At 32.1% G+C, this 24,545-nt stretch overlaps 1 protein-coding gene across 1 annotated transcript; it reads left to right on the forward strand.

Annotated features, from left to right (window-relative positions):
• The first annotated feature begins 2,207 nt into the window (after positions 1-2,207).
• Positions 2,208-23,673, forward strand: LOC140040376 (mothers against decapentaplegic homolog 6-like). The gene is made up of 4 exons (XM_072086267.1): positions 2,208-3,172; positions 10,863-10,928; positions 11,662-11,739; positions 19,352-23,673. Exons 1-4 carry the CDS (start codon positions 2,731-2,733, stop codon positions 19,894-19,896), a joined length of 1,131 nt encoding a protein of 376 aa, XP_071942368.1. The 5' UTR covers positions 2,208-2,730; the 3' UTR covers positions 19,897-23,673.
• Positions 23,674-24,545: the final 872 nt, after the last annotated feature.

A 24,545-nucleotide genomic window follows, 5' to 3' on the forward strand; every position in this document is an offset into this window, starting at 1 on the left:
TGTTTTGTTTTGGCACTGTTTAATTCAAAAGAAAAAAACTCGTCATAACCAACCTAGGATGCTCCCAATAGGACGCACCATAAGTACGTAAGCCGCAACACAAGAGAATTGGCCAATCACAAGCTCGAGATTTCGATTAACCCATCGCTTTCGATTGGTCAATTCGCTTGCGTTTGCGACTTACTTCCTTACGTTGCGTCCTAGTTGGTTCCCACTACTGGAGATGCAAGTACGTAGACGTAATTTGAACGCAAGCGAGTTGATTCATTCAAGCAACCTGTTCGAATAATTGTTCGAATAATCCATCGCGTGTGATTGGTCAAATCACTTACGACTACGTACCGTCGCGTTACGTACTTGTGTTGCGTCTCTACAGAGAACCAAACATCAGTTATGTATTATATTTTGTTTTTGTCTTATTATACCTCATGGGCAAAAAAAAAAAAAAACTTCAAATGTGTTACGTCGTCACGTCCACAACCTGCAATACAACCTGGTACCCGGTAAAGCGCTAAGTACTTTTTAGACCTACTTTTTATACACTTAAGATTGACTTCACTGATACACTGTATACGATTTTGTTTAGTTATTACACGTTATGTATTTTAAAGATAATAATAAGATATAGTATGTTCAACGAGGCGACTGAACATTGTGCATTGTGAACATTTGGCAAATTATCAATTTCGTTTATCGAAATTAGGAATTAGATCGTGAGAAGTTGAAAGTTTGCAAAGTAGAACTGTTCGTACTTGTTGAATGATATAGACCTTAACAAAAATGCCCCGACACGATGTGGTCTACGGGTCTATAAACACAAAGGCGGCTTGTAATTTGGGCTTTGCGCTGACTCCATTCTGCTATTCAGCACAGAAGGGGCAAGGGTCATAAGTTAAGCAAGCTATTTACCTACTGTTTGCCAAAGTATTTGTCAATTGTGTACGATTGCAATGCGGCCAATAATTGTCGTATGCCAGGCGCCAGTGTTCTGCATTCCAACAATAGCCGGGGGATTTGTCCGCTATCTCTGGCTTCGATGCTTGTGACGTCATCGTGCTAGTTGGATTGGCATGTTCCATTTACTTGTGGGGATAATTTTAAACTAATCGCCTAAACACTCTTGAACTCTCTCAAGTTCAAACGCATGAAAGCTGTTCTAATCAATGTCAAACAACATCCTCAATATTTGATATGCATAATGTATTGTTCATTTCAAATCAACGCAATTCACACATTAAAAACAAGTCGCAAACTCACTAGTCGTTATGCATTGCAAATACAAACCATATAATTGAACTTTTTTGAAACGACAAAACAGGGTAAATTTACTTTATTAATAAAAGTGTATATCGATATGTATGGATATATATAGTCTGAACTAAGTAAGAAGACGGCGCGACTGGCTCTAACGCAGTCATTAGCATTTATACCAAAAGGGAAATAATGTTTTAAATTTGATTAATAAACAAGATAGGCTGTACAGCTCGATAAATAAGCAAACGATACAGATGTAGAAATAAAACTCCGAAATGAGAAATATAAGCTCATATAATGCCGACGTTATGTCCAGTAACTCGGAGACGTGGAAATTGCTAACCCTACTCCAATAAGTAATGGCTTGTCAATAATATCAATTACTAAAATGATTCATTATAGCGATAGCCTTGCTGACTGGATTCCGTGAAGAAGCCTTCTCCTTTGCATCTCTTACAGGAAGCCAGGCGCTAGCGCCAATTCACCCGACCATCGCAGAGTGTAAAGTGGCGAGCCAGTGTGGCGGGTCTTCCATAAAGCGGGCTCCCTGTCATTTACGCGTAATTTGATCCTTATAATGTGTAGGTCGAGTTTCCGCTGTTCAAATTTAAGTACTCACTCATAATTGTATATTTTATTTCTCCAGTAAATTTTAACCATTTATTTTATATAAAATTGAATATGATCAAGTTATGTATCAACTTTAAATATTTTTATGTTTTTTTACATTCAAAATAGCTTTATTTTCTTTTAATTAGCATTGCAACAGAGGGGTTATGTACATAACATGTAACAGACCTAGTATTTCGTGAACAATCGTTTGAGATCGGAGCGCGCGCCTAATTGTCTAGACGAACACAAGCACGTGACCAAAAATCGACCAATGAAATAGTAAGCTAAAGTAATGTTTTTATGTATGGTGGTATGGTGGATTGAATTGCGAGGATGAGCGAAGTGTGAGCCTAGGCTAAGCAGTATACGCTAGTTGCAAGGGGTTATATTGCTGTTTAGTTATTTATTTGAATAGGAAAGACCCACTTATCTTTGAATTCTAAAATATTGTTTGCATTTGTATCTCTATCCTAGGATTTATGACAAATATCAGCTCCAGAATCAACTTGGATAGACTAAAATCAACTCGGATGCTAAGCCTTCAGTCAAGCACACATGCGAACGTGGAATCTTTGATTTTTTGAGCGGGGATGTTCACATATTGATAGAGCTAGCTGTTGAAATACGGAAATTATTCGTAACACAGGAATCATTATATTTAATTTATTGTCCTGGTTAGAGCCATTAGTGCCTGAAATTGCAATCCTGAATACTACACGGGATTTTTCGTGTTTTTTCTGTGCCGAATGCGATAGTTCAGGTACTTACTCCGCTACTGAAGCTCATTCTGCGTCAGCCGTATTATCATCAGCTGGCGTCGAGTATGCGGAGTTAATCTATGGGCGTTTATGTAGTAAATGTCGTATGTTTAGGTCCAAGCGTTCTAACTATGTCCGTCGCCTTTGGCGAAATCGTATTACAACTTCTACGGATAGTGAGGACCAAAAATCATCCAAATTAGATACTCACCAAAGCAGTGATTTTGAACGAGATTTAAAAGCAGCTTCACATGTATTTTTAAAAAGATTAAAAGAAAAACAATTGGAATTACTTTTGGAAGCAGTGGAAAGTAAGGGTGGCGCGGCTACGGCCTGCGTTCTACTACCGCGCGGGGAACTTAAAATTGGTCACAAAACATTATCTCCGGATATTTTATGTTGTTTACTTTTCCGTTGGCCAGACTTACCAAATGGCTCGGAATTACGACGACTCAAACACACATGCAAATTCAACAAAGACTCGGCCGAATCGGCGGGATATGTGTGTTGTAACCCTTACCATCTCAGTAGACTCGCAACAACACCAGGTAAGTTTTCGCAAGACAGTGTAAATTACATCATTTAAAAAGTTTATTCATTAAATGTCAAGTTGTATAAATAGAGTTTATAAACAGTGAATGTTGTGCAATTACATTATTATGATTATCTTTTTCTTCAACAAAAATCCTTTATTATTTAACTAATAAAATGAATAAATTGAAAAAGTAAATTTCTCATTTACATGGCATGTAATTTGCATAAAATTTCACCACAGGTGACATACTGTACATAATTTGGAGGTGGGTGTATCCTGCAGCATTAATTAAAATGCAAAAGATTAAGCGCTGAATCTGAATGAACAGACATACTGGTGGCAATGTGCAACAAAGGGCATTCAACTGGCAACATCCAACAAAGTAGAAGCAAACAATATGATATGTATCCAAGTAGAGCCTGAAGCATTATACATTATGCATGTCTCCCCGTGTTCATGTAATCATGAATGTTGATGAGATGTGATAGGCTTGAGTTTTTTTAGACCATGGAGGAGGTTAAAATGTCTTCTTCTGACATGTGCTGGTGGTATTTTTAACATAAGTTTATAGCGTTTGATACTGTATTTTCCTAAATTTAATGTGTTGTTGGCTACAGTATGTATTGTATATTATTGCGTACATATGCCTTTTCCTAGTCTACTGTACATCTAAGCATCTGGACCTTTTTCCTTTAACTGATACCCACTGATTGTCCACAATGTACAGTACTATACTGTAGAAATAACATACCATCCCATTATTAAAATGAATCCTTCTACCTTCTATTATCTCAATTTGTATTCTTTTCATTAATACTGTATACCATCATAAATTTAGATACTTAAAAGGTATTGTTTACATAGCATTCTTCATTTGTATTGTAGATCAAATACTTTTAATATTATCTTTTGTTTAAACAAATCTCTACTTTAATAGTTGTTTATATAAACTGTTGCAACCCTGTCACATTTAAGCCCCTTTGAATTATTCTGCAAGATTCATTTTATGAGAAAATCTACATCAGAACAAAGATCTTTAAGTTCTTGCATGAAATTAAGAATGCGTTTTGAACATTTTACTTCATTCATGTATGACAATCACATTCAAGGGTATTGACCTTCCTATAAAAGCCTTCACAGCTAATGACAGTACTGAGAGAGACCTTGTAATAAATGAACTCAATTACATTATGTTGAACATTCTCACAATAGAAAAAATTAAATTTGCATTTTACAGTACTCCGATCTCCTTATTTACTGTAAAAATGGAAAAACATATCAGGCTTGTACTACAGTATACTGTGTCAGTATATAGTACAGTAGGCCTACCATATATTAAAAGTACTTGATACTCTACAAGTACAGTAAGTAAAGGAAGAAAGTAGAAAGTGCTATATTTAGGAATTGAAGGGTCACTAAGCGAAAATACATAAAAATATCATGTTTATATTTTACAAGTGCTTTAACTTGACACCCTAAGTTTATAGGAAAATCAGTGAATTTTGTATAATAATAATGCGCTACTCTCACAGCATTTATTAGGTCCAATAAAACATCGGAAATTTGTTGTACACTATTTAAAAAAGAACGAATAAATATATAAGAACATAGTAGTTAGTACACACTATACAAAATTGCACAAAAATATTATACATAATTATAAAGATACATTAATTATATAAAAATTACTTAAACAGAACCAAATTATCTAGTAACGGTGTTAGTATACTGTAGTATTGTATTAATATCAGTAATTAAACATTTTATTTTCAATCCATTACATACTACGGAAGCTACAGTCAGATAGTACAGTATTATTTCTAATTGGATGGGATAGAAATTTTAAAAATACGGATTTTGCCAACAATGAACCTAGGACGTACTTGTAGACTAGCAGGAGACCAAACCATCAAGTCATAGGTCACCACTCAGCAGTGCCCAACAAAATGCTGTTTTAATTTCGATTGCATGTGTCTCCATTGGAAACGGAGAAATAACTGATTGACGGAGCGTATTTGCATAATATAGTTGCTTGTTATGGTTTATTAATCATTCAATATACTGTATTTTCTTGGGTCAATGTTTTATATTAAACGCCGCCATCTCCCACTGTCTTTGCCTGTTTGAATATTCTGCTCCACACTGAGTTCAGCGATTTACATGCAAGCAAAAACTGATTAATTTCATATGGCGATGTCTTTAATCTCTGTTTAAACCACAAGCTCTGACTGTCTTAATTGCTATACATAACATGTATATTTGATTTATTTATTGACATAGTGATACAATCAACATCTCTAAAATAAAAACTAGACAAATCTTTGAGATGATAAATGTTTCCTAGAAGTAATCATAAAGGATTTTTTCTGATTACTGCATAGATCTAGTAATCTTTCAGTACGTTTTGCTTCAGGTTGAAAGTTTCATAAATTACATATAAATGCAATAGGCCTAGTTTACATCGAAGGAAAGCATTTTGACTGGATAAGTTTTCTTAGCTTTCTAAGCCAATTGCCTTTTACGATACTATACAGTATTATATGTAGCCATGCTTCAGTTCTTCTTCCTCACAACTCTTGACATGTTTGTCGTCGATGCTGTTAAGGCTTACAATCTGTATAGTACCATCCTCTTGAGGTTTTAAATTAGCTCATTTCTAGCTGTTGTAGCATGTCCAATCTTGCTCTGTGACAAACCGTAAACATGGAAAATGCTAGTTTCTGTGTAGTGGCCATCTAGCAAAGTGTAAACATAGTAATAAATAAATTAATATATATTAATAGTGACAGATGGACTATTGTACAGTACAGTTAGGTAACTTTGTTTTTGCAATTAAATGCAATCTAGAATTTGTTAACTTTTTTAGAATACTAGTGAATCTTTTCTCTATCTGGATCTCAGTACAGTATAATACTCTGTAGATGCAACAAAAAAGTGTTAAGTCTGCTAAGTTACTAACTGTAACTATGACAGCTAAAAGATAGCTTAGACTACAGTACCTGGGATGGATCCAGCTTTGAAGAAAAAGGGGCACAGTTCGCGACAAAGGCATGATTAAAGGTACCTTGGAATGATGTAATTCTTATTTTGTATGGGGGTGCGGTGCGCCATTGGACAACTGTATAGTAGGCTGGATGATTGGAATGAATTTTAACAGACTACTGTACTATTGTATTGTACACCAGTACTACATGTATACAGTACAGTTTATGTATTTCCAAACTACATTACAGCATGCATAAATTGTGGTTTCTAGACCTCTTTGTACCTGTTGGTTTTGAAAACCTACAGTAAATACATTATTCAAATGTTGACTCAGCAATCAAATGTTACTACCTATGTCAAAATCTGATATATTGTTTATAGCATGCAATGTTTATGGTGTTCTTAAAGGCACGTTGTTTGAGCAGGATCACCTCTTGGCATTTTGCCTAGGCACACATTTGCGGTGATACGATAGTGTGGTCTTTTTGAGCTGTAATTAGGTACAAGTCCATGACTATAAAGATGAACTGATGGTATTTATCTAAACAGAGGTTTTCAGGTCTTGGAAACATCAATAAGGTTTTCAAATATACACAGAGATGTAGATATCGGACATGGTTTAAAATAGTTTACCACCAAGTGAAAGGGCAATAAAACACAGTACCTGTACACTGCTGCTGTACTGTATCAGTATTCTGCATTCTGATGATGTTGAAAACATACATTTTGTTCAATTTTGATTATTCTTGAAATGTACTGTAATATTGTACTTTTTAATCTAATTAAGTAATTTATTTTAAATAGTAATTTGGCGGAATTTAGGTGGTGGTATTATAGTACAGTACTGTCCTATATTGTTCAATGGTTTTACTAAAATCTTGTTTCTGAATTTAGTCCTAATTTAGGGGGTGGGGTGGGATTAACCTACTGTAGAGCATGGGATTAAACTTGGTCATGCAGTTAGGCTTACAATAATAATTTTGCATCTACTGTACCAATTCATTATTTGTTAAATTTAATCAAGCAACTCTATTTCTAAAAGCAGTGATATTGTTTTTGTAATTTTACTATTGTAGAAATAATGATGTTATTGCGCACAGAAGTATAATAGTTTTGTGTTGGGTGTACCATTACAGTACTTCATTGTTAGCAAATTATGTGTTTCCTATGTGTAAATCAGCACTGTAATCTAGTATAAGTGAAAAAAAACTACTTTTTGTGTGCCTTGCCACTTTTCGTTTAAGTGCTCCACTGGCGGTGCGTAAACAGGCCTGTTTGTGAAGTAGCAATGTGGATGGATTTGCCCTAGGCAAGTAAGGTTAGCCTTGTATTGAGTGTAGAATTTCCCAGTGTTGGAATGCAGGCCAGTCACTTGGGCACCAGGGAATATCCCAGGCTACAAAACTGTCATAAAAGTTACATTCTATCTGCATCACAGGTTGTCTTGAGCCTTGCCTGTTTTCCTGATATTCAGTAATGAATAACCAAAACCTATGAAATCATTAAACCAACTATGAAATTGTTGACATATGCAATTAGATTATCAATGTAAGTACAGTAACGTATCGTTAGAAAACTAAAAGCCATACATATTACAACTTACAAGAAAATAATAATTTAGGTACCTACCAGTAAACTACAGTACATTTTATTTCTTACTATTTTAGTAAACAAATTTTTTATATTAAATTTTACATCAGATCATAAACAAAAATGTCAAGGTCTGTCAAAGATTTCATCTGCCTTTATTATCTGTCCGCCTAACTGTACATACTTCATGATTATTGCTATGCAATTAGAGAAATTACTAAACATTGGAAAGAACTATACGCTAGTTCTGCCCGTTGGCTTTTGTTCTGATAATGAAGCTTGAACGTTTTGGAGAAGGTCACGCATTCGAAAACCATAATATCCGTCCTTACTCATTTAATATTCATAACTGTGCAACATCGCCTACCACTTGTATAGATCGTTTATCATTTTTCTGAATATTTTAATGATTTTTTGACATTATTTTTACATACACAGTTGGCATGAAAAACTCCATTGGTACTGTACAATTATATTTCTTATGGTATACTGTAGTGTAGGCTGTACAATACAATCAATTTAAAAAATGTTAATTATCAGTCAGCGTAGCAACGTGTATCGAAGGACATATTACTTGTAAAAACGGACATGATCAGAATAAGAATAATTCTTTAAATAATTATTTAAAATTATTTTTTTCAAATTGTATCTGCTCTAGGGACAGTGTAAGGCGAATTTTTCATAGTGTCATATTGGCGTACAAACAATTTTAATCATATACTTGCCTTAATACTTTAAAGGCGGCATACTTTGTGTGGCCTTGATTTAAATTGGTATGGGGAGTTTAATGTTTATATTATACAATGATTTCGGCTGGGGAAGAATATTTCTGCATTAAAACTATAAGCAGTGGAATTTTTTCAATAAATACATATTTATACTGTATATCCTATCCACATTCTTCAGCACAATTTTGTATTTGCCATTCCACTGCATTTGTACTTGTATGATTACTGTATGCACCATGGATAAATAAGGCATACTTACTGTACATACAGTAGTACTAAATAGTAAGGGAGTTTATTGCATACATTTTACAACATTGTCATATATACAGTACAGTATTATATACATGTCATTATTACAGTATGGAACAGTAGGATAAATAATCAACATATTAATTATTTATTTGAACATCCCTCCTATTATACAATATTCCTAACTAACAACAGTAACAGTACTGTATTTTGTAGCCACGGATAGTTCCTGCAAGCCAGCCAGTAGTGTTCATCTTAAGTAGTACCCTACTAAAAATCTTCAATTCATTCTTGTCCCCAGTAAAACTGTAGCCTACAGTAAACCTTACCGTGACATATCCAGCAATTAAATGCAACAGCTTTTAAAGTCAATATTTTTTTTCAGTTCTTACTATTCTTGGCTGTAGCCTATATTCTATAGACTGCTGTAGCCTTTATTCTTTGCATGATTCCAGTGTATTAATATGCATCCTTGAGCCAGTTTTTCTGGCGCCTACTTCTCTACAATGACACTCCCTTCAACCTTGATTTTGTACACTGTAAAACTAGCTGTTAAAATACAAGAAATCTTAAATGACCTCTTAGCTTAAGCTCTGTAATTAATCATCAATCACCATTTTCTGTAATAAATGATAAATTTGTATTGAAACATGTAATGACAACAGATTTTGCTTTTTAAAATCTATCCAGTAGATACCATATACAGTATTACAGTATATTTGTGTATTTCAAGAAAACCTTATCGTAAATAATTAGTAAAATGTTTATTCAACATCAATAATTAAGAGATTTTTTTAAAATACATTTGTGCATCTTTTCTAACAAATAATTTATTAAACTCAATCTAAAAACAAAACTGCTATAAAGCTAATTATTTACAGCTCATTAATTTACTATAGTAGCAATATTTCATCTGCTTAATATTATAGTATTGTACGCTGGATAATACGGTGACATTGTGTCTAATATCCATTGTTGGGTTAAATGATAATTATTGGTTATTTAATGTAATGAAAAACCTTTAAGGGTATTCAACCCATACAGGTGTAACCAGCGAAAGAAATTAAACAAGAAATGGAGCTTAGCCGATGTTGTGTTTGCATGTAGCTTCATTACACACAATCAATCGATCCGACATTAAATAGATCAATGAAAATGGTTTATTCAATGCAATGTGTACACTCACAAGTACAGTAAATACATAATAGGAGATTTACATCGGTTGATATTTAAACAAATTGAATGAACTTGATACTTCAATCATAAAATAATAATTTCATTTGTTGATTTTAATTTATACATTTATTAATCAATTTATACTAGCATTATCACATGTTAAGAGGTTGACATTAGTATAATATTTAAACAATTGTATTCAACCATAAAAATGTTTTAATATTGTTTATTTAATTACTCAGCTCTGGTATATACAAAAAAAAGTGTTCAGTTCAGTAAAAATTAATAAAAATATAGAATTTACAGATTTGTTATTAGTTAATGTAAATGTATTGAAAATATTTCTGATACAATAAACATGTAAAATATATTGATGTTTTATAGTAATTTAGCAGAATATTATTTATTAGCAGCTGTTAGAAATGTTTGTTATTTCTTTGATAATTCATGATAATGTACAGTATCACCCAGGTATCATCTGAAAATTTAATGTTATTGTTAGTATTTATAAATTCTGCAGCAAACATGGTAATTAAGTCCATGTGTAATGTAATTCAGTATTGCATATAAAATACAGAATTGAGAGTTGTAATGCAGAAATGTTATATATTGTATATCAATTGAGTCACAGACATTTCATTCTCTTGTCTAAATGCTACATATTATCAACTGAGTTCATGTACAGGACAGTAAATGGCAATGTCCGTATATCGACATACGGTTCTATATTTTCACAAAGAGATGGGGAAAAAATAAACCATGAATTTTATTTGAGACTCTTTTGTCTGTATTTTAGGATAGCAATGATAAGATTTTTTAAATATGTTACTGTATACTCATCTTCATACTATCTAAATATAATTGTTACATGCGTGAACTGTAAAATAAATGTTATTAATAATGTCATTGTATATATATATTTTTATATTTATATATACTGTATTTCATTAAACATGTTTTTTTCTTTTAATGTAGAATCTGCGGCACCTCCACCATACAGTGAAGTGGCGTGGGACTGGAAGGCATTACAGCACACATCAAGTACGTATCATAAAATCATAAAATAATATATAATATACAGTAATCACAAAAATGATCGAGTTACTTATTAAGCTCAGCAATTTCTTCATTATCACCATGTTGTTAGGCATGATATACTGTACCCAGTTTTAAACATTTTTTTGCAAAAATACTGGTACTGTTCATTTCAACAAATTTACAGTGCTTTGTTGCTTAATTAAAATTGTTTCAATATAAAATTTAATGACAAAAAGAGAGATCGACGTTTCAGTACAATCATAGAACCATTTTCAAGATCAAGTGAATACAAAACAATAATAATTATGTGCACTAAGCACCAAAATTGTGTTCTATTTTATGCCTGGTAGGTCCTGGTTGAATATCAACTCCACATACATACTGTACCACTTCCTGTTTACAATCAATTACATTATGTCTCTTTTCTAATTATCCATTTACAATATTTAGAATTGAGTACTGTATTAGTAAATTGCTTTTAAGCTTTTATACACTATCAAACTATAGAAGTTTGTAAAGTGTAATGTGCCCAAATATGGTAGTTATATGCTTAAATATGGTTGTGATATGCTTAAATATGGTAGTGATATGACATCATCATGTCCATATATGGGCACATCACATTTATTTGTTACATAACGTTTGATAGTGTAGACAGACCTTTACCTTGTAATTATTATAAATGATGAGGATGTGGGACATGATAGTAAGTTATGAAATATTTGTGTTATTTCAGAATTACTGCCAATTAGAACAAGCAGTACAGAAACAGGAAACACACCCACCTCAAGGCTCAACCATTGGCCCCCTTCAGGTAAATTGAAACTTTGATTATTTTATTCATATTTTGTTAGAAAGATGTTTTGATGAACATATTGATTTGATTTATTTCGATGCCATACATAATAAAACAGAAAAACAAACAAAAAACGCAATCATTAGTACCCAGGGATACACCTAGCTCTCTAAATCTCCGAAGGGATTTACATCCTGAGGGGTCTTTTCAAACGTAAAAACAATTTACGCCTTCAGACAAAATAAAATTGATAAAGTTTGGCTGCAATGAGATCTTTATAAACCCTGTTTTGTAAGAAAAACGTTCTTCTGATGTTTTTCAATAAAAATATGCCCTATGTACAGTAGTTTCCTTGAATTTAGGGGTGGGTTTACACAGAGGGGGAATTGTAAATCATACTATGGTAGTGAAAGTGACAAGTTAAGATAACACAGAAGGAGTATAAAACCATTGTTTATTTATGCCACATTCTTCTGGCAATCAAGGCTTTACTTAATGCAAGGCTTTACTTAATGGAAAGCAACTTTGAATTCTTGTTAACTTCAAAAGGAGGTACAAGATAGGTTTGTACATACATTGGTCAAACAAATTTGGTAGTAAAAAAAAAATGAGACTAATAATATTATGTGATTTTGTCACACGCCTACTGTTGTACTGTGCACCACACCTTATCGCTCACTACTGTATACAGCATGTGCAGTACTGTACACAATGCCCCACCCACCCCTTTCTATTGTAAACCCAGTATTATATTAGAATTGTTCTTATCCAGTATTGTATTTAACAAAGCAATTTGACCCTTTTGTATTAAGAATGATGAGTTGACCTTTGAACTGAGGAGAATGATTTTAAAATTATGTATTAATAATGAAAGGTGGTGGTTTTTAAAATGAGATTGATCTGGTAAATTTATTAATTTTTTCCAAAGTAAATCCTTTTCAATGTGTTTTTTTTCTGGTTTACAGAATACAGTTAGTGTAAATATAAACAAAAAAATTGTTCAAATTAATTTCTTCTACAATAAAATACCTACTGTACTAGGTGGTCTCAATTGTAGTTGATAATTTTAAAATTAAATTAAAAATTGAATGAAATGTGTTTGTACTTTAACATTTGTACTTTAACATTTGTACAGTAATTTTATCTAAAAAATGTATCTATTGGTAGTGAAGAAATTGAATATTAAAAGTGTAGTTAAGCGAAACAGGATGACGAGGTAGACGACCTACTCTTGGCCAGTTCACCTTCAACCTATTAAAACAGTTTAGGTAGGATAACTGTCGCCTGCTATTCACATCAAAAAACAGAAAAGCAGTTGTTTTTGGTTCTGTCTATTTCAATCAAACTTCCTATTATGCTTAAAGAAAAAGGCCATTCTATGGTGGTTTTGCATCATTGCCTTATTTTCAAGTTGTGTTATAGTTAATTTTTTCCTTTAGTAGAATTTTTGTGGCAAGTTTTATAAAGGTTTTTGCATGGTGTGGTCCTCAAGAACTTGCTGATTTGATCAGCTAAGAAATTATCATAACTTTGGCCGTGGGGGAAATAAAGCGACAGAGAAACACAGCAGGAGATTGAGAGATGAGGAAATTAAATTTAGTCAAGAAGATTTCTTATTGAACCAAATATCTAGAAGTAACATTTGATAGGCTAAGAAAGAACTTAAAAACACAAATATTTATTAATAAAAAATAATGTTTGATATAGAATATTGTGGAAATTAATTTATCCTTACTGAGTGTAGTCTGTGTGGATTGTAAGTTTGATTTGACAAATGATATCTTCAACTGTGCAAATCGCCATAGTGTTTTAACAAGCCTGAATTTTATGATAATATCCTGAAAAGTCATTGACATATTAATATGAAAGGAAAAATACAATATCATCTTCTATAATAGATATATTACTCAGTTTAAGGGTATAAATAAAATGAATGACTGTTAGCTGTGACTTTGATTTGGTGACGAACGTATGGAGAAAAACAATTAATTAAGCAAAATAGAGGAAATGTTGAAGGCTGTTAACCCCATTTGGGTCCTGGTTCAAGTTTTACTCTTCACTAATTTGTCAAGAATAATATGTACTTGTAAATGTTCTAAAAACCGATTCAAAATTAGGATATGATTAAGCAATAAGGGCTCCATGATGAATTAAGCCTAAATTTAGAAAAGTATAATTGATAACCAAGACAAGAAAGGAAATTAGAGAGGAGTCGGTGTGAATAAACGAAAGAAGAGGAGGAGTGATTGCCTGTCAACGTTTGAGTATTCCAATACCCTAAAACTAATCCAAGGCTCCTGCTTGCCTATTTAGCTAATGACTGTCCACTCTTAAAGCATCCATTTGTCAAGCAAGAATGCTATCATTTGAGTGAAAATACAGTACACAGTGGGCTGGTTGTGCAAGTTGTGATAAACGCTTCTGGCATATAGTGAACTTCTTAGTTCTTGTAATAATTACCACAATTTCATGACAGTCTGGCAACCTTTTGTACACTGCATTTTGTTTGAATACAATGTTTTCATACAGGTCAAAAAGAAAGATTTCTTGTACAGTTAATAATGTACTGTCAATATACAAATTGAGATTGGAGTGTGTACATTAAAATCTACAGTAAAATGATAAAAGTTGAAGATTTAACAATTGGACAGGGTGCAATGCAGCTGCTTAAAGAATAGATTTGCTCCCCACACACTCTACTTTAATGAGTTACTCAGTTATATACACTGTCAGGCTTTATTATCATCATTTTTCCAATTTTGGTGGCCTAAATTGCCTTTTTTATATTACAAGTTAGTTTCTTTCATTCAATAGGGGCCAACAACTGTTATATCCAAAGGCAGAGTTTCATGTTTAAACCTTTGGGACTTTCTACTTAATGGTGGTGAGGTTTGCTCCATAAATTGATGGAGAATAGTTAAGAGGGAGGTGGCAGGTGTTCAGATACTTCAAGAGGAACAGGTGTGATTATGAATGATGATGCCAAGGCCCTCTCCTCCCTAGTCTGGCTGGCTGGCTGGCCTCTTCCTTCAGACTGGCTTCCTATTTATACATTCTTGAGAACATTAGCTGGCTTATTTATTCATCTATGTTTTAAATAAAACACTTCTAAAATTGCCTTGAACATTTTTAACAAAATTGGTCTGAATTATTGAAATGATCCCATATTAGTATTACTACCAGTGCCGGCGGATGTTGCAGTAAGTGGGTATAATGCATTACCAAAAATATGAACAATACTACACAGAAATGTGATGAACTTGATCACACATGCCTATATAAAATGGTTGTATTGTACCGCATTTTGCCAATTAACAATCTGAAAAAAATGCCAATTTCTACAGTATGCAAGAAATGAACAAAATTAATAAAAAGAATTACTTTAGTGGAAAACTTAATTTTGTTTGGGTACTTTTATTAAGGTTTTTTTGATACATTATGATTGCCATGAACACAAACCATATTCCTTTGTTAGTTTTATTCAAAAGGTATTTAGTAGTGAGTACAATACTACAAAGTGATAGACAGGGCGATAGACCTTAGCTACTGTGTCTTAACAATGCATTAAGTAGCAAAACAATAGAAACATAGACTGTAGGTCTGTCTCCAAAACTATTGAGCTTAGTGTGTGAGATTTTCAATACAGTTTCTTTTCTTGGTACTAGATACCACTTGAGCTGTTGTTTTGTAATGGGTCTTTTCTTAGCCCGCATTTTTGTTGGATTATCTAGATTCACTGGAGCCATTTACTAGTTAAGTATACAATAAACACTGAAATGTTAGGCCCTTACTAGTTTAGGCCAACTATTGATACCAGCTCCTTCAAGCACTTGTGCTGTCTATTTGACGTCATTCCAAACGCATAGCCACATTTTTACAGGGCCCAGAAATTTTGTATACTAAGGCCATCATAAACAACAGTTTTTTCTGATTGTCCTTTTTTTTATCGTTCCTTTATAGATATTATCTTTGTCCAATAACAATCATTTACTATTTAAAAAAATGTGTATACAGTACCGCAAAAAAATAATAAATAAATAAAAATCAAAGAACTCAATTTATCATAAAAATTGTATCATTTTTGGATCCAAAGATATATTTCATAGTTTCAAATATTTTGATCCTGATAGTATATACAATTACAAATAATGGCGTTGACGTTAATCTCAGTTGGTTTGCTAATAAAAAATTGGTTGGTGACATACCATGTTGTATGATTTAGGGCTGGGAATTAATTTATATAAAGTCAAGGTCTTTATTGACGAGAGTTTATTAAAATTGGTCCACGTTCGTTAAAGGGTCTTGTGTTTTTCTAAGAAGCAAGATGCGTAAAAAACTATAAAGAAAGAAAGAGCAGAAATGGGAAATGACTTCACAGGCGGTCTTTGATAATTACAAATGATTGTAGGTGGTGGGCCTTAGTTGTACGTAGCCCTGGACCAAGGCGGACTTGCGTGCTACCAGTTCTTGATCAGACTGGCAGCAGGGAGTGGAGACATTAGCTCCTGGAATCAATTATCCACCAGGCCTCCATTGGGCTGTGAAAAGGAGCCTAGCTGGAGAAAAGCAGTAAGATTGGGTTGGGATGTAATGCAAAAGAACATATCCCTACTGAATACTTTTAGGGGTCAATATTTAACTACAATCTATCTAACCCTTCGTGCATTCTAGTATTCATACTACAGCAGTTCTGATCTTCCTGTAATGATAATCCATACAAAAAATAAATAAATGTAAAGTCCTACTATTGAAGCTTACTGTATACATATTAATTTATTTAAAGTGGTTTAGTCATTAATTCTGTAGAAGCTCTGTCTCCATCAGTCTACAGTTGGAGGTCACTTCGGCACCACATGCCAATACCTACATGACTTGCTATATGAGATTGCAATTATTCATCGTCTAATTATTATTATTTGTTTTATAATTAGAAAACTTATCCCATCCTTAAATATTAAAAAAACATTTATATGGAAATTCATTTGTATTTGTTATAATAGTTACATAATGTAATATAATAATTGTGGGTGAATTCTCAACACATTTTATAAATATTTTGAAAGTGTATTACTTAACCTGCCATCAGACCAATACAGTACCAATTCTGGACACCCTTGAGCTGTGTTTTTAAATTATAATGGAAAAATGTATTTGAGACCTTTTGGACCGTAAGAAAAGTCTGGTTTTGGGAGAGTTTCTGGTTTTGGGAGTGTGCGGTATTAATCAATAGAATATTGTGAACAAATATGCCCAGTGAGTCCTGTCTATCTCTCCGCAGCAATAGTCTCGTGTCAAAATAGAATTCACTTTTTATTTTGATATGGCGCCAATTCTATAGAAATCGTAACATACAATGCATTCTTCTATTGAAAATGGTAATCTAGAGATGGGTAATAAAATGCTGACATATTTTGTGATGCAAAGTTAAACCTCTTCTCTCCCTTTGAATTGTAGCAAGGTATGAATACAGTTATTGTTATTTGAACCCACTTTGGTGGATAAAATGCTTAGCTTTTATTCTCTATATCACAATAGCTAAACAATGAACAGGAAGCAATATATCTTTAGGTTTATTTTTATTATTAATACCTTGTGAATAGATTGCCTATTTAACTGCTATTAATGACAAAATTGTATTTGTTTTATCTCAAAATGACGTACTTAAATGTTGCGATACTTATTAATAGCTTATGATGTAGCTACATTTATAGTACGGTACTTGGTGAATTAGAATTTAGGTTTCATAGCAGTATAAGTGATTATTAAGAGGGTCCTATTATAAAGCTCTGTCTAGTGTGATGTGCCCAAATATGGTAGTGATATGACATCATCATGTCCATATATTGGCACATCAAGTTTTTGTCACATAAAGTTTGATAGTGTAGACAGAGCTTAAGACGGTATGGTACATTAACAGTAACATTTGTCCAATGCAACTTCCACTTAATAGTAAATTTAACCCCATCGTAATATGCATCGCAATAGCGGCTTGTAAATATGCTACAATTTCAGTTCAAATATTGGGTTCTTTATTGAAGTGAGCAAAGTTTAAGTATTATATATATATAATGTAGCGTTATGTTTGAACAGTAGAATATAGTGGATGTTTGTTTAAACCATCACCCCTCTATATGTGTAATCTACGCTTGTTCTTGAAAGTAAATAAAGCACTTGACTATCCAATACCGTAGTCCACTATTCAATCAAAATGAGTTATTATGAAATTCTTAACAAAACCTGATACTATTAAATGTATAGTCAGCAAAAATAGTACTTTTTAAATTTGGTAAAACATATTGGCCCAAGAAAATAGGTGGGGGGGGGGGAGAGGTGCAACACTGGGCCAACCTCTGTGTCACTGGATCTACCACAATTGAGATATCATGGTGGTACAATACATTATGACTACCATGTTACTGTATTGTAAGTAGTGAGATACAGTAGGGGTATACAGTAGTACAGTAGTATGAAATTCCATCTAAGTTCTCTGTTATTTGCAATATACAAATATGTTTTAAATTGTTGTGGTGGCATTTGTAGGTTGTTATATACCACCTGTGTTACATTTAATGCTAAATATAATCAGACCTTCTACTCTTTAGTTGCACAGTGCAAAGGAATATACTGTATATACTGGTGCCCTAAGTTAGTTTCCAAGCATATCTATACCACTCTGTACTTTTTGGTATTTCAAACTTTTTTTAACCGAAAATGCCAACATTCCAGTTTAGGTTAGATGTCAACATGTTAAAGTCTTTAGATCTGCTTATACTTTATTCATAGGGTGCGTTGGGGTGTGGGTGTGGGGGGGGGGGGGGGAGGAAGGGAACCAATAAGTGTCTGTGAAAAAGATTTAAAGTTCCATACATTAAGCAATGTTAGTAATACCTACTTTGCTTTAATCATTGGGTTAAAAATATATTTGGCTGTCATGACCTTTTCTTTAGCTCGAAAATTAACAATTTTCAATGTATGTCATTCATTTGTTTGTTGGTAATGTTAGTGTAATAAATCCGATGATAACCTACAGAACACTGTAGACTTTTTTATTTATGTATACAGTACTGTATATGCCTTTAAATTATGTCATCATATTATAAGGTTTTTGATCTTGATAAATGATATTCTACTTGCCAAAACAAAATTAAATCAACTGTTTTAGGCTGGCGGCCTTGACTTGTGATAGGAACATGGGAGCCAAAAGAATATGCTAATTATTATATCCTTCTAAGCTACTTAAAATATTGAGGTTTTGGGATTTCATTTCTATTTTTATATAATGGATTTATACATTAAATTTTGCTATCAAATATACTGTTTTGAATTGGTAATAAAAAATAGTGTACTTCTTTTAAATTGAAGTCTCTGTTGGTTTCATTTAATGTTTAAGAAAATAAATGTTTAATATTCTGTATGTATACAAAATATACATTTTTATCCATGGTGAATTATTTGCAGGGAAATATGAATTTGTTTAATTTTAAATTTTGTTTCAATAAAATAATTAAATTAAAAAAACACAATTGTTAATTTGAAAACAACTTGAATTGAAAGGATATTATTTTTGGGTGTTCTCCAATTTTTTGTACAACGCGATAAACAAGTTTGATTCTTTGATTTTTTTATATAGACGCATCAGGAGTGGATGGAGAAGCAATGAATCCATGGTGTAGTATTGCCTACTGGGAGAATCGTACACGAGTTGGTCGAATGTTTCCTGTGATGTCAGACTTTGTAAATATATTCTATGAGCTACCTCATGGTGACGGGTTTTGTCTCGGTCATCTTCAAACGGAATCACGATCAGAAAATGTTATAAGAACAAGGACAAAAATTGGATACGGTTTAGTATTAAGTAAGGAGTTAGACGGTGTATGGATTTATAACAGGAGTAACTACGCACTTTTTATAAATTCGCCAACGTTAGACGATCCACAATCACGAACGTTAACTGTAGTAAAAGTTTTACCGGGATTCTCAATCAAAGCTTTTGATTATACATTAGCGGAAATTCTGGAAGTTACACGGAAAGAACCGGATGTTCCAGTTGGTCCTACGGATCCAAACTCTCTTAGAATTAGCTTTGTGAAAGGTTGGGGAGGACGTTATACAAGACAACTCATAACATCATGTCCGTGTTGGGTTGAAATTATATTAAGCGTACCATCAAGATAGCGATTGTGTTATCCATGGCTTTTTCATAGATCCATGGGTTTTTATCTTTACCAGGACTATTTCCATATATATAAAGTTTTATGGATGATGATGGGATATTTTTTTGTAATAATACATTAAACAACAATAAAGCAATTAATCAAATTTAGTAATTTTATTCTGTAGTTTTTTTTTACATATCTTAGTATATTGTATTTATGTCAATGTTCTTTCACAAACTGTCCTTGAATCTTGATAAAGATGTCCTACCTAAAACTTATTATACATAGAAATAATGTATGAGCTGTTAATTTACATCCTAAGAAATATATTTGTATAGAAATAACCATATCAGAAAATGTTCTATAATATATTTCTTATTATATTTTTGAAAATAATTTTTTCGTCTTATTTATTTGATGATTTAAATTTATTGATGATGAGGAAATGGGTTGTACAATGTAGTCTCATGAAAATAAGAACTCGTATTCATTATTACTAGAGCAAAATAAAACTAATAGTATGTTGTTGTATAATATTTATTGAAGAACGAATTGTATTCAATTTATCAGTGTTATCCTCACAAAATCGATTCATAATGCATCTGGATAGACTTGCAATTTTACAAACAATTAGTTTATGTTAGCTATACAGCCAACAAGTCTAGATATACCCTTTACAAATCGAAAACTTCTACTCAAAACAACTAGATTCAAACAATAAGCTTGTTTTTATCATATGCTGGCACAAGAAGGCAGCTACCTACACTGAGCAGATGGCATGCTTCCCAACGCCGTCTGTATCCAGAATCTGCTTTCGACATTTAAACATATTCAGATAAATGCAAAAAAACAAAATAAAAGGACTGTGTGTGCCATATTTGTAACTGTCAGTATTGTCGAATCTGAGAATGTAATTGTGGAAAGCTTATTGTGTTTATAAGCCAAGTAGGCTTTATAAATGCCTTAAGGGAGCTGAGCAGCTTTGTTACAATACTCTACCCTTAGTATTCATTGCTAAGTAGTCACAGAAGGTAAAGATCTGTAAAAAGACTACGTTCACCAAAACAAACGTACAACACAAAAGGGGCCACTAAAGCCAGCTATCAAGTTTAAATCCTTACCATTTTATTACCGAATACCCTTTTTACCATTTATTTATATGTGTACACTTTAAATACACACATCATTTTATGTATTACTGTGTACAATGATTCATTCATATATTGAATTCCCATTCAATATAATATCAACAGCATTTTGAAATGATGTTTATAATATTAATAAGTTGTCCAAAAATATTTATATTGGCAGTACTGTAATTTGCTTTTGTTTTTGTTAATCGATAATATGAAATTAATGTATTGTATTCGGTAAAACATCTTATATCTTGTTTTGAGAACCATTTGCATAAAAGTGATCTGAAATATATCTATATTTATATGAATTATCTTTGTGTATTATAATTTAATTATAATATAAGTAAGAATACTGTATGAATGATCACAACAGTAATTTTCCAAAAACAGCATGTTTATTTCTTCCTCTTTGAATGGTATGTGATTACCTAAACAGATTTTCACCCCTCCCCACCCCTGAACCCTTCCAAAACAAATACTCGTAAATTTACATTGGAATTGATTATTTTCAGAAAAATTTTGCATTTCTTTCCACATGGATGGGTTTATGGGAGTGTTTGGCATTTTCCTGTTTAAAATTCTCAACATGTGCTGTTTTTTCCTTCAGAATGCATAAAAAGTGAAATATATTCAAATTGTTATAAAGAATAAATTGAAAATTTAATGTATACAATTTTAAGCAGTTGGGGAAAATAATTACAGTCATACATAATGAACCTACTAGGCCTATGATTAAATTAACTAAACCAACAAAAATTCTAATTTACACAACAATTTTTGAAATTTTTTAATTTTGCAATATACGAATGAAATTTATAATCTCTGTTTTTGGAGGGAAAAAGAATAATTTGTGGTCAAAAGTATTCAATGTAAGAAAACTTGTCCTATTTAATTCTGGAAATTAAATCATTTTAAATGAAGAATAAGAACTAACGTAATCTAATTTTAGTTTAAACGTTTGAACTCTAATAATCATGTTGGCTAAATGCAATATGTTTTTAATACTGATAATTTGCATTATGGGTGCCAATAATACTCACTTATCTATTATGCTCACAGACAGCAATTTATCTTGATAGATAATAACTTATTTGTGATGCTGTATTGTTGTTTTATTGTGGTCATTGTAGAGACAAGATTCTTCGAGGCAATTGGTTGAGATAGTTCTGTAAACATACTCACACCATTAATTACTGTGCACTTCCGTTGGTTCAACATTTTACTATTACAGTACACTATATGCGCCTTTTTACCGACTATTTCTTCTGTGTGGCCAACTCTGTTATACCACTAAACCTTCTGCCTGTAACCCTTTACATTCCCTGTTCTGTATTCAAATATTGTTTTGTTGAGTAAGAAATATATTAGATATATACAAAATAGATGACCATATGCTTGGCAGACAAATAAACAAAGCATTATGTAATGTTATGATAGGTTTTTAAAAACCCTTTAGAAAAATTAAAATAGCGAGAGCTGTTTGAACAATAAGGTCACTGATTAACTTTGTATTCAAATGCTGTAGATGATTTGTAGAAATAAGACATTTATTTGCATTCTTAAATTGTTAAATCACAGGGTAGAAAGAAATCATTAACTTTAAATATCACTGCCATTGTCACTAATCGCCTTTCCTAATAGTAATACAATCAATGTCTTCTACAAATACAGTTTTTTTTTGGGCAACTTTATACATTGTACTAACTCAGGTGGCTTATTTGCATATTAAATAAACATTTACATATTCATATAGAAATAGGGATTACATTCAGACTGCAATAGAACCCAAAAGTATGCTGTTTTCTTTATTTTATTTTTAGAAGTTTTCGTTCATAAAAAAACTATATGCAGTACAGTATCTATGTACATAGCTTACATAGCTAAATTAATTTTCTACCTTAACCATAGATAAATTAATTTTTACAGTCACAGAAGAAATTCTAAACCTCCTGGTGATATACTGAAAATTAATTAATTTGGAAAAGATAAAAAAGATGAGGAAATCTTTGATAATGAGAAAAAGCCAGAAGAATTGAACTCTGAATAATTTGATTGGATAGCGATTGTTATACAGTATACACATAATTAGTGCTTTAGTTGGAAACCTTGTTTATTCCATAAGTGAGGGGACCGGTGATGCCACTGACATCAATGACATATAATAATAATAATGTTGGTTTAGAGTTTATGCCAAACATAATGACCATTTTCTTCACTAGGCCTGTATCTATTTATATACGAATTAGTTTACACAATAACTGTATATTTTCACTGGGTTGTAAATTACTGTACACAATAATACAAGTGATATTGAATAGTATATAAATAATTAATATCAATAATTATCTTGATCTTCTGCGAAGATTGTTCTTGTTCATGCCTTTGAAATGTTTTTTATATTTATTTATTATATGGATTTATTAAATTTGATAATTGCTTTGTTGTTGTTGTTCTGACATGGTAACAGTTGCCATGTCAACATGATAATATGACGGGTGCGAAACTAAACTGTAAAGAACAAATCGCCTATAGGCCTCTTGTATATGTTACTTTTTTATTGAAATATATTACATACACAAAATCGTTCTAAGTAACAATAAAGACATTGTATTTGAACAGAGAAAAACGTACTTTGTGTTGTGTAGTAGATATTTTGGTAAACATTATTTACTGAAATTGATGTAGAATTATTTCATCTATTTCACATGTCGACCCCAAGATTAGATCTCCACAAATTACAACATTTTACTGTTTAAGTGAGTTGTTGTTGCAAATACTGTGCAAAAAAGAGAAAAGGGTAAAGGTTGGTAAAGGCCACGTTTTGCAAGAGGGCGCTCTATCGAAATATGAAATCAAGTTATTGAATAAAATTGATTTATAAATCAGTATTTTTAGATATACTATATGTATACTATTATGTGATACCAATTCATACAGTACAGTATAAACTGATACATCATTTAATATGTATGCACATTGTCAAAATCGTGATATTGATAGCCATTTAAACATTCGACGAGTCTGATTATAAAATTTCAACTTATTTCTCTGTGACATTTTGACCGGTCAAATAGTGTCAATTGACTGACTTACCTTCGTCCGTTTAAAAACGTAAATAGTGTTCAAGTAAACTGTCAGTGAATTGCATATTCGCATGGTCATATTGCTTATAACTTAGATGGATATTGATTTGTTTGAATGTAAACGATGGAGATGCGCTCATAATTAAAGTTTTATGATAATTAAAATCGTGGATGAAATACGGTAATAACAAGTATTTTGCACCAATTCATTTACATACAGTATAAAAGGAAAACATTTGACAAATATCTTGCAGTATAAACCAAATACTGTATTTAGTATCGTGTAGGCCTAAGTATAGTAAAGCCTATCATACAGATAATATGGATGTATTCAGTATACGACATTTAAAATGTAAAGCTATTGAGAAATAGATACTTATGTATAAGACTTATTTCACCATGGTTAAAAAAAACTTAAATGAGCCTCGGCGATTGAATGTAGGTCTGAG

Source organism: Antedon mediterranea, chromosome 2 (assembly GCF_964355755.1).
Source record: "Antedon mediterranea chromosome 2, ecAntMedi1.1, whole genome shotgun sequence".
Taxonomy (NCBI): Eukaryota; Metazoa; Echinodermata; class Crinoidea; order Comatulida; family Antedonidae; genus Antedon; species Antedon mediterranea.